The sequence below is a fragment of the Helobdella robusta genome (genome assembly GCF_000326865.2).
Source record: "Helobdella robusta unplaced genomic scaffold HELROscaffold_10, whole genome shotgun sequence".
Classification (NCBI taxonomy): Eukaryota; Metazoa; Annelida; class Clitellata; order Rhynchobdellida; family Glossiphoniidae; genus Helobdella; species Helobdella robusta.
This window is the reverse complement of record NW_008703571.1, coordinates 3224964-3237216: the sequence shown is the minus strand read 5'-3', so window position 1 is coordinate 3237216 and position 12253 is coordinate 3224964. Positions and strand designations below refer to the sequence as shown.

Sequence of the window (12253 nt, the reverse complement as noted above, 5' to 3'; positions counted from 1 at the left end):
ACTAGAAATTGGTAGATGACGTGGGAGTGCTGTGTTGTTGCTAGTTTAACGTTGGGACTATTTTTTATTAGTAGTTGTTGCGACTTAAAATTTTTATAATAAATAAGAAGGTTTATTTTTTCATTAGAATCAACTGGATGGACTCCTTTTTTAATGATTTTTCTAATTATATATTCGTCTTCTTTATATACGAAGAGCTCATTAAGTTACGATAAAATAAAGTTAATTTTGCACTGTCGGTATTGTTGTTTGAGTTGTTGTTATTGTTATGAATGGAGTTTGCGATAACGAGATTGTCATTGATTGTGCTGTTATCATTGTCATGATCCACATGGTCATCGTTATTGTCGTTGTTATTGTTGTTGGAGTTGGTAATAGAGTTTGCATCGTTGTCACCGACATGATCAGCAACAACGTCGTTGTTTGAGTTGTTTACATTACTGACAAGATTATTGGAAATAAATTGGTTGTCGTTGTTGATTAGGTTATCGACAATGACTTGTGCAATAGTAACATGGTTACCATTGTTTTCGTTGTTATTTATGTTATCATTATCATGATCATTGATAATACGTCTATCATTATTGTTCGTGTTATTATCACTTATATTGTCGTCATTGTTGTTTGTGTTGTTTCTTGTGTTGTTGTCAGTGTTGCTTGTGTTGTTATGGCTGTTATGATCGATAGAAACGTGGTTATCATTGTCGGTTACATTGTGATTATAACTTGAGTTGTTTTTAACGTTTTCATTGTTATCATTTACCTTAATATTATTATTTTGAATCTTTCTAATTTCATTGGTCATTATTTTATCTATTGTTGAATTGTTAAAATTATTGTTGACAAGGAATTGTTTTATTTTATCGAGTTCTTTACGAAATTCAAGTGGTTCAGAGCTGTGTGAATATGCCCGTCTGACATACGATATTATCACACTATTCTTATACCGATCTGGATACTCGCTATTTCCTTTCATGCATATCCCGTTGTTGGTTGGTTTGACGTAAACAGATGTGCGAAATGTGTTGGGTGTTAACTGATCAATTAAAATATCAAGATAGGTCAATTTATTGTCATTACTTTTTTCCACAGTAAATTTTAAACATGAGTTAAGGTGAAACAATTTATTCAGCTGTGTTATATCTCTCTCAAATTTGGTTATGACAAATATATCATCGATATATCTACAATATACGAGAGGTTTACGATAACGCTTGAAGATTTTGTATTCAATTGTTCCCATATAAAAATTTGCGAACAAGACTCCCAGTGGAGACCCCATAGCTACGCCATCGGTTTGCACGTACATGTGTCCAGCGGGGCATACAAACGGTGACTGCTTCGTGCATATTTCTAACAAACGTTGTAGATCCTCTTCTCTAATATCCAAACATGGAGTTGTATCATCGCGATATACTCGATCAAGTATGTATTGTATTGTAGTATCAACCGGCACGTTTGTGAAAAGAGATTCGACGTCATATGAAGCCATCGTTCCCGAATCTCGATTTGCTTTCAACAATTTGATGACATCAGTTGATCTTTTGACACAATAATTGTCAGGTACATATGTAAGTTAACGTTGTTGTATATTTATTTTTGGTTTATTGATGTCAAGTAGAACTGCTTCTGCAATTTTAAGATGCGTGTAGTTGCTGTTCTGGTATATTATTTTGGTGTTGCTGTCGAGGATTTCACGGCTAATTGTGATTGAGTGTGTTGAGTTATCTCTAGTACTGCAGACTGAGTTAAAGCGTAATCACGTAATATATGAATTTAATTGCCCCTTTGACGGCTGTGCACGTCAACATGACTCATATATCGGGATTACTACTACTATTATTTAACTTTAATCGTTACGTTACTTTCGCGCTCAACTCTTATTACGTCATCTGACAATTTATTGTTATGTTTTATTTGAATTAATATTAAATTGCCTGAAGATGAATTATAAAATTCGAAACGTCGCTTAATAAATAATTATATAATGAATATTGGTGTTCTTATTTTTAATTTAAATTATAATTATAAAAAACTAATAAGAAAAATAGAAAATCTTAATAAAAAATTAAATAACAATAATATAAGCATCGCGTTTAATGAAATATGCTTAAATGAAAATTTGTTACCGAAATTTACTGATATTAAAACTTACGATTTAACAAATAAACTTCAGGATATTACTTTATCTTACAGAAGAAATTTAATATCTCGCGAAATTGAAGATAAGCGGAAAACTCGTGATGAGTTACAGCACGATTTGGACCTAGCGTATGAAACATGGAATAATATAATTGATATTGATATTGAACTTAAAAATAAAATAGACAATAGTTTAAATAATATTATCGATCAACATTTTAATACATCAACAAATAAAATAATTGATAAACTATCTCGTTTATATGGCGGTAACTTCAAATTTCCTCGTCCTCAACAAGGTTTTGTCAATTTGTCAGATATAAAATTGACTTATCATCAAAAACGTTTGTTAAACTTAGGACTAAACTGTCATATTTTGAAGAAACCACATAACTTACAAAAACGAGTTAAAATTGAAGTGCTCATCGATCAAATTTTAAAATTGAATAATGATAAGAAAGTCATCATAAATCAATCGCTCATCCCTGACCTTATTTCAGAATCCCATAAAAATAGAGGTAACTATAATAGTAAAATACGCGACAAAGAACTTATAAATGCTGCCAAGCAACTTAAATCAAACAACAATATAACCATTCGAAAAGCCGACAAGTCAGCGTCATATGTTTTGATGAACACACCCGAATACGTCGAATCTCTTTTCACAAACGTGCCGGTTGATATTACAATACATACTTGATCGAGTATATCGCGATGATACAACTCCATGTTTGGATATTAGAGAAGAGGATCTACAACGTTTGTTAGAAATATGCACGAAGCAGTCACCGTTTGTATACCCCGCTGGACACATGTACGTGCAAACCGATGGCGTAGCTATGGGGTCTCCACTGGGAGTCTTGTTCGCAAATTTTTATATGGGAACAATTGAATACAAAATCTTCAAGCGTTATCGTAAACCTCTCGTATATTGTAGATATATCGATGATATATTTGTCATAACCAAATTTGAGAGAGATATAACACAGCTAAATAAATTGTTTCACCTTAACTCATGTTTAAAATTTACTGTGGAAAAAAGTAATGACAATAAATTGACCTATCTTGATATTTTAATTGATCAGTTAACACCCAACACATTTCGCACATCTGTTTACGTCAAACCAACCAACAACGGGATATGCATGAAAGGAAATAGCGAGTATCCAGATCGGTATAAGAATAGTGTGATAATATCGTATGTCAGACGGGCATATTCACACAGCTCTGAACCACTTGAATTTCGTAAAGAACTCGATAAAATAAAACAATTCCTTGTCAACAATAATTTTAACAATTCAACAATAGATAAAATAATGACCAATGAAATTAGAAAGATTCAAAATAATAATATTAAGGTAAATGATAACAATGAAAACGTTAAAAACAACTCAAGTTATAATCACAATGTAACCGACAATGATAACCACGTTTCTATCGATCATAACAGCCATAACAACACAAGCAACACTGACAACAACACAAGAAACAACACAAACAACAATGACGACAATATAAGTGATAATAACACGAACAATAATGATAGACGTATTATCAATGATCATGATAATGATAACATAAATAACAACGAAAACAATGGTAACCATGTTACTATTGCACAAGTCATTGTCGATAACCTAATCAACAACGACAACCATGTTATTTCCAATAATCTTGTCAGTAATGTAAACAACTCAAACAACGACGTTGTTGCTGATCATGTCGGTGACAACGATGCAAACTCTATTACCAACTCCAACAACAATAACAGCGACAATAACGATGACCATGTGGATCATGACAATGATAACAGCACAATCAATGACAATCTCGTTATCGCAAACTCCATTCATAACAATAACAACAACTCAAACAACAATACCGACAGTGCAAAATTAACTTTATTTTATCGTAACTTAATGAGCTCTTCGTATATAAAGAAGACGAATATATAATTAGAAAAATCATTAAAAAAGGAGTCCATCCAGTTGATTCTAATGAAAAAATAAACCTTCTTATTTATTATAAAAATTTTAAGTCGCAACAACTACTAATAAAAAATAGTCCCAACGTTAAACTAGCAACAACACAGCACTCCCACGTCATCTACCAATTTCTATGTCCTCACGAAGACTGTAGGCTTCGTCCATCTTCTTATATTGGAATGACTACCACAAAACTGACACGTCGTTTAACCTGCCATTTGAACATCGGAGCTCCAAATCAACACTACCATGACTGCCACAACCAGCAATTATCCCGCAAAAAATTAGAAGAAAATACTAAAATATTAATGAAAGACACTAATTTTAACAGACTACAAATTTTAGAATCCCTATTTATTAATATTTATAAACCTAATTTGAACAAACAAATTTATTCCAATTTTATTTTACCTTCATCACGAAATGTTTAATTTATTATTATTATTATTAACATAATATTGCACATATGATATATTTTATTATGTTATATTACAAAATAATTGTTTATTATACTTAATTTAACTACTTACGTTATTTAACTTTAATCGTTACGTTACTTTCGCGCTCAACTCTTATTACGTCATCTCACAGTTTATTGTTATGTTTTATTTGAATTAATATTAAATTACCTGAAGATGAATTATAAAATTCGAAACGTCGCTTAATAAATAATTATATAATGAATATTGGTGTTCTTATTTTTAATTTAAATTATAATTATAAAAAACTAATAAGAAAAATAGAAAATCTTAATAAAAAATTAAATAACAATAATATAAGCATCGTGTTTAATGAAATATGCTTAAATGAAAATTTGTTACCGATATATATATATATATATATATATATATATATATATATATATATATATATATATATATAATCTATATTGCTGTCGAGGATTTCACGGCTAATTGTGATTGAGTGTGTTGAGTCCAAATGAGATTTGATAGCACCACTCTGTTTATGCATCGTAAGCCTTCTAGTCAGTGAGGTAGTAGTAATCCCGATATATGAGTCATGTTGACGTGCACAGCCGTCAAAGGGGCAATTAAATTCATATATTACGTGATTACGCTTTAACTCAGTCTACAGTACTAGAGATAACTCAACACACTCAATCACAATTAGCCGTGAAATCCTCGACAGCAACACTAAAGTAATATACCAGAACAGCAACTACACGCATCTTAAAATTGCAGAAGCAGTCATAATTGACATCAGTAAACCAAAAATAAATATACAACAAAAATTTCAACTTCACTTCTAACCCGGCGCTTAACCAACAACGAAAACAAAGGAGTAATAAAAACTAGCATCGTAAATAGTGACAAAGAAGAATATGATGCTATCGATGAAGAAAAGGAGACCAAAGAAAATAAAGAAACCTGACACCTAATTCACATCAAAGTTCAATTTTACAACACCAAAGTTAATTTTTACAACGTCAAAGTTCATCTTGACAAAGTCAATATTTCCCTATATATACAGCGAGGAGCACTGATGATGATTCATTCGGAATCGAGACATGGCCTTATTTGCAGCATGAATTCGAAAAATAAGTTTATTTTGAATTTTAATAAACTAAACGAGTACCAAAAAACTTTAGTGAGAAAAATCGAAAAAACGAACTTCAAACATATTAACGCCAAACATTCGGTAGAATTTATAGAATATTGTAAAAATTATGGTCTATTACCAACATATATAAATAAAATATATTGGACGTATATATATATATACATACAGTATTATATGAATTGTGCCGAATACGTCAGCAGTTAAACAGCATCCACAAATACACTTGTCTGAAAAAGAACAGCGAAAGAACCAAGACTCAATACGACCAAATGAGAAACATTGTGAATTTAACCTCATCGAATTTTGTATGGCTGTATAACCCTCAAAGAAAAAAAGACGACCTCCAAAGCATCAGCAAAATTGGATAGGACTTTATTGACGCTCCAAATACCGTGAATAAAGTCTCACCCGAAACTCTACAGTCAATAACAGATTATGTGGACAATCTCCGTCAGCGGTTAATCAGCATCTACAAATACACCCGCCTGAAGTTGAAAATGAATAGCGAAGCAACTAAGACCCGATACGATCAAAATCTATTTCTGAAGTGAAACGGCACGGAGGTTAAAGTAAAAAATCTGTGAGAGGCTACCATTAAAATAAAAAAAACACAGTTAACTAAAATTAAAGTTAAAAAAAAGTTAAAAAAAAAGTTAAAAAAAACTTTTTTGGGGAACCACACTAGAAATATTTGTAGTTTGTGATACAAAATTGTCAATTATTACTTATTGTTTCCTGTTTTTTTTAGATATGATTTGATGAGTTGCAAGAGGTCGACTCTACTTTGAACCGTTGTGTTCCAGTTTTTGAACAAACTATGATGATTTACTGTCGAAAGCTTTTGTAAAATCTTTGTATACAGACAGTGTAGATTGATTTTTTATTCAGGAATTGAACAGTATCACATATAAAGTTAAAACTGCGTTTTCTGAATATAAACCGCGCGTGGTGAATTATTTTATTTCTTTCCAGAAAATTTTTGATTTTAATTTTTATCATTTTTTAATAATTTTGACAGACATAAAACTATGCTGATTAGTCTCTAGTTAGTGATATCATTAGATAATGGATCCGGTTTATGAATGAGAACTTCCTTAGATATCATGTGGCAATCTGGAAATACATTAGTGGAAATAATTTTATTGAATAAATGTAATACTATATCAGAAATCGATAGCATAGTTTTTTTAAACTTTATTTGATCGATGATTATTGTCTAAATGTTTAATTAGATAATTTCTTAGTGCATAGTAAAAGCTTTCCCATAAAAATAGGTTCAAAAGTTAAAAAAGAATTGATTCTTGGTTGCATTAGGGACGTCGACAGTTTCATTTACAAAGAATACTAAAATATCTATTGAAGATATCTGCTTTTTTTGAGAATTATCAATTAATGAAATCATTGTTGTAGTGAATAAGCGTATTTTTTATTTCCTTTTTTTGTTAAACTTTATAGATTTTTCCATGTTGACTTGATGTCATTGATGCATGATTTAAATAATTTTTCACAAGGATTTTTTTACGGTATCTATCATATTGTTGGCAGTGTTTCTTTTTATATTCTTTTTGTTTTTTCGTATTAAAGGGTTTTTTTAACTTTTGGTTAAACTATCAATATTATTTTTTTGATTAGCTATTTGATGTCATTTGTAATCAACGGATGATCATTTTTTACTTTTTGGCTCCTTTTTTATTTGTGGGCAGCGTTTGTTGGTGTAGACTTTCAACGCTGCTAAAATAAATCAAAGGATCTATTGAAATCAGTCTTTTTTTACGATGTCTCAATTGTGTTGGTGCAAAACTGTTACTATACTGTCCATATTTTTAGACGAGAAATTATGGAAAAAATATTTTCATTGCCATTGTTTGTATATTGTACACTAAAACGCTGCGAAATAAAAATTTGGCAGTGGTCTGGTATGTCTACAGATATCGTGGCACTGAAGTATTTATTCAGATTGTAGGAGAAAATGTTATCTATTGTCGTCTTTGTTGTGCTAGTTTCTCTGGTTGGCACGAATAAGGAAACAGAAAATAAAATGTATAGTAAATTATTTGCATTTTGATTTGAAGTTTGTATATCCATATTTATGTCAACTGTTAAAAATTTATTATTTGAAATTAGCCTAGTCTCAATATATGAGATTACGTCAAATCTAAGTTATAAATTACAAGAAAATATTGGGTATTGTCTATTTGATTTGACATACTTCTGCAGTTCGTGCAAAATATATGTGTTTTATTGTTCATATTTATGTTAAAACATATTTACATATTTGTTTAAATCTTCTTTCTGATAAAATCTAAAGGTTGACACTGACTGAAGATGGATGAACAAGGTTTAACAAGGATGAAGAGTAATGGTTTTCTTTATAAGTTATATTATCAAAACATAAATTAATCAAAAAATTATTAGAGGTGAAAATTGTTTAATTGTTTGACCCATTTTGGTTTATGATTTTCCATTCAGCCTCATTAATTTCATCAGCCCAATTGTCTTTCATTTTGGTTGGTTTCCCAAAATCCATTGTTAGCGATACTGATGTTGGCTTTAAGTTTTCATGAAGTAATTAATATGCAATTAATTATTTTTTGCCGATGTTCCTTTCAATTTTATTTCTATATTTAAGCAACCTTGGATGACTCATGATTTATTACAAAAGTGGGAAAACTTTTTGCTGTGAGGGCCGCTTTGAGAACTATTTTACCTTTATATTTCAATTTTTTTTGACCCGGGAGAAAATTTTTTAAGATTTGTGGTTCCTTTTTTTAATCATAATGTCTTACTGATGACCTTTTTTTGCCAAGTCCTCGCGGGTCGCATAAAATAGCTTCGCGGGCCGCATAAGAGCCGTAGTTTGCCCGCCCCTGATTTATTACGTTTTTCTAATGAAAAAATAAGATGATAAGATGTATAAAATATTTATTAAAAACAGTAACCTAGAAAACAAAAATATTTAAATTACAAAAGAACTATTTCTAAATTTTAAATTTTTGCAAAAAATATATATTATCACAAACAATTTTACTTAAATAAATCAAATATATTAAAACATGAAAACTATTTAGATCAACCTTAAATCGAAATAGTAGTGAATAAAGATTAATTATTTAAAATGACAAAACTAACAATATGATTGCAAACAAGAACGTGGTTTGAAACAAATTTAATAATTTATTTGCAGTTTAAAGATCAAATTTTTAACTTTCATTTTCAAAATATCTGGTGATTCCCAGTTCAATTCTTTTTATTTGACAAAAAGTAATAAAAAGGAAATTCACGATATCGTTAAAAGTTTATAAAAAGCAAAAAGCTCGGGTAAATATCAAATCAAATTTTTTATCTTATTCTAATATACCACACACTTTTATAACCATTAAAACATTTAATCAAACTGTTCTTGACACCTGGAAAATTTCCATCATGTTATATAAACTTTGTAAAATAATTAAATTGCTTAAATCAGGTTGTAAATAAACAGTCAGTAACTACTGCCCAATTAGTCCAGTGTATCAAAAGTTATTAAAAAAATTGTACATATCCGTTTGATAATTTTTTATTTAAAAAAATCACTCTTTTATTGATTTTCAATACGGTTTCAAAAAGTATTCTTCCACTATCTTTAACATGATTAGTAAAATGTTATTATTAAATGAGCTCGTTTTCGCACAGAGTGGTTGGTTTTCATGTTTCTAATTTTTTTAATTCTCTAAAAATAAATTTTTAATTGTTTTATTAATTTTTTTATTCCTATCTCTTCTACAGATACATTTATTAACTTTTTAATTAATTTTTTTAGTATTTCATTAATTTTTTATTCTTTTTTTTGCTGGTTTTGGGGTTTTTCTTATTTGTTTTATCAATTTTATTCTGATGTTTTATTTTCGTAGTCCAGTATTTAAGTAGTCCACGGTATAATATTAGTTCACTTGTTGGTTGCACAAATTTTGCCTGAGAGTGTATAGTGTAGTAACATGAATTGTTGTTGTTTTGACGTAATCCACACATTGGTGTTACAACTTGGTGCTTCTATTTGACAAATAATTTCCTAAATCAAATTTTATTTTCGATTTAATCACATTATTATTTCTATGTTCACTTTATTTATTGTCTTACTTAATTTTATTTACAAGAAATTTAAAAAATTAAAATTAAAAAATTATTTAGAAAAACAAAATACATATAATGTTTCACATTAGGTCTCCACCCTAAAAGTTCACCAAAAAACTTTAGTGAGAAAAATAGAAAAAACGAACTACAAACATATTAACGCCAAATATTCGGTAGAATTTATAGAATACATTGTAAAAATTATGGTCTATTACCAATATATATACCACCTCAACTTGTTCTTATTTTTCACCGGTCACACCCCACCTTGCCAATTTCATTGTCATTTACACAAGCCCGGTTGCAAATGTTTGTTGGTATTGTTCAAAATCACATATAATAATCCTTACTAGGTGTCAAAATTATTTTATAAGAATAATATATAATCTTCATATGTTTGATCATATAACTTATTTTTTCAAAAAATCTGGTATTTTATCAATTAATTATTTGTACATTTTAAGAATCTTAATATTTATTTATAAAATGGTTAAGTTAAAAATGTATAGTTATTTCCATGAATTTATTATTAAATCTAACTCAATTGTTAAGAGACATACCCCTGAATTTTATGTTCTAACTGTAAGAACTGATCTGCTCTCTAATTCTTTATTTATTTATGGTATTAAATTATAATCCTCCTTATCTTCTAATATAAAATTATTGTCTAGCATAATTAAGTTTAAGAAATCAATAATTATACTGTTAAATTTTGAATATTTTTCTGCTGTTTAACTAAATATATAAAACTAAAGTTTATGTTAAATATCATTTATATTTCATCAATATGTTTTCATGACACTTTGGTTTTTATATTATGAACATTAAAATTATATTTTAATTGATTAGAACTTTAATTTTAGAGATTTTCATGTTAAAGTAAATTGAACAATTTCAGTTTTGCAACATCTCTTTTTACTAATTATGTTATATAGTGTTTTGTTTATTTCTGGTCTTATTACGTTATGTTATTTTTTTTGAAGGTGGCCATACAAGCATTGCTTCAGGTCTCCATTAATAAAAATCGTTAAATTGTAAATAAAAAATTATATATATATATAATATAATATATATATAATTTTTAAAATATTAATAAAAAATTATATATATATATAATATGATATATATATAATTTTTAAAATATTTAAAATTAAATTAAGCTATATTTGGAACATCGTCATCATTCAAGTTTATTTTCTATTCTAATTAATTTAAACGGCTGATCTTTTCGGATTCTAATTATGTTATGTTGTTTCCTAATATAGGCTTATTTTAAATTTTACTTTTGTTTCAATTATTGGTGCTCTTTTTTTATTATTCTTTTTAAATGATGAAAAATTTATAAATATAATAAATGAGAAAAAAACAATAATGTAAAGTTCATTAAGTTAATTGAAAATTAATACAAACTAATTAAGTGCATAAAAGAACCAAGTTGATAAAATTATTTAAAAAAAAAGATCGGTTAATTAAAGTATAAAAAAAAATTAAGCCCGTAAAATTATTCTTGCGCATTTACAGATCAAACACACAAACGTAAATGCATTCCTCGTCGACATGCATAACGTACTATTGCGCCTGTATTATATACATACTTACAATAAACACATACTTACTCTTTTCTATTTATTTAGATAAACAACAATTTAGGAAACAAGAGGCTTAAAGGGCCTTTGAGACTTGCTGAAAGAAATCGTACGAATAAAGTAGAGCACGAAACTATTTAAAATTATGAAATAAACGTTATAAGTTTGGAAGCAATACTAAAATTATCATTAAGTTTAACATTTTTGTAATTTCGTTAACATTTTAACATTTTTCGTTAAGTTTTTGTATTTCAAATCAATTATCGTTTTGTAATTCAAATAAATTTATTTATTTGAATTACAACTTATTTAAAAACTTATTTATTTATTTGATAATGATTTGGAGATGTGTTCTTATATCTTCGCTCCAAATAATAATAATGAAATGGCTTAGATGTAGGTTATACGAAAGTGTTATAAAAACTTAAAATAAATTTAAATGTGCGTTGCACGCACGAGATCTATTTATGCACACATGCTTGCTTATGCACTAATACATAAATACAATAATAATAATGTATTGAGCAAGAACGAATATTTTACAGTTGAATTATGGAAATTATTGTTTATTAACGTCCTACCTCGGGGAACCGGGTCTCTGGACGCAAAACGAAGATTGATTGAATTGTTTTACTTTCCACGATTGTAAATTATGCTTACACGACCAGACAGAGGAATATATATGGAACGGACAATTTCATAGAGAAGGGGAAGTTGGAGCTCTGAATTAGTGGGTGGAGTAGGTGGTTAGATAAATCAAGTTAAGCTGTGAATTGTTGGCGATCGTGTGACATCTGGCGCATTTCTGTGATTTGCGCGCGAATAATTCAGTGGCTCATACTATTGACA

The 12253-nt window shown here is 28.7% G+C and overlaps 2 protein-coding genes across 2 annotated transcripts; one reads left to right on the top strand and one right to left on the bottom strand.

Moving 5' to 3' along the window:
- Window positions 1–166: 166 nt before the first annotated feature.
- On the bottom strand, window positions 167–805 carry HELRODRAFT_166788 (hypothetical protein; the record flags this gene model as incomplete). Its single annotated transcript, XM_009011999.1, has 1 exon — window positions 167–805. The coding sequence occupies one exon, from the start codon at window positions 803–805 to the stop codon at window positions 167–169; it is 639 nt and encodes a 212-aa protein (XP_009010247.1).
- Window positions 806–3458: 2653 nt separating this feature from the next.
- Window positions 3459–4097, top strand: HELRODRAFT_166787 (hypothetical protein; the record flags this gene model as incomplete). The annotated part of the gene is made up of 1 exon (XM_009011998.1): window positions 3459–4097. One exon carries the CDS (start codon window positions 3459–3461, stop codon window positions 4095–4097), a length of 639 nt encoding a protein of 212 aa, XP_009010246.1.
- Between the last annotated feature and the right edge of the window lie 8156 nt (window positions 4098–12253).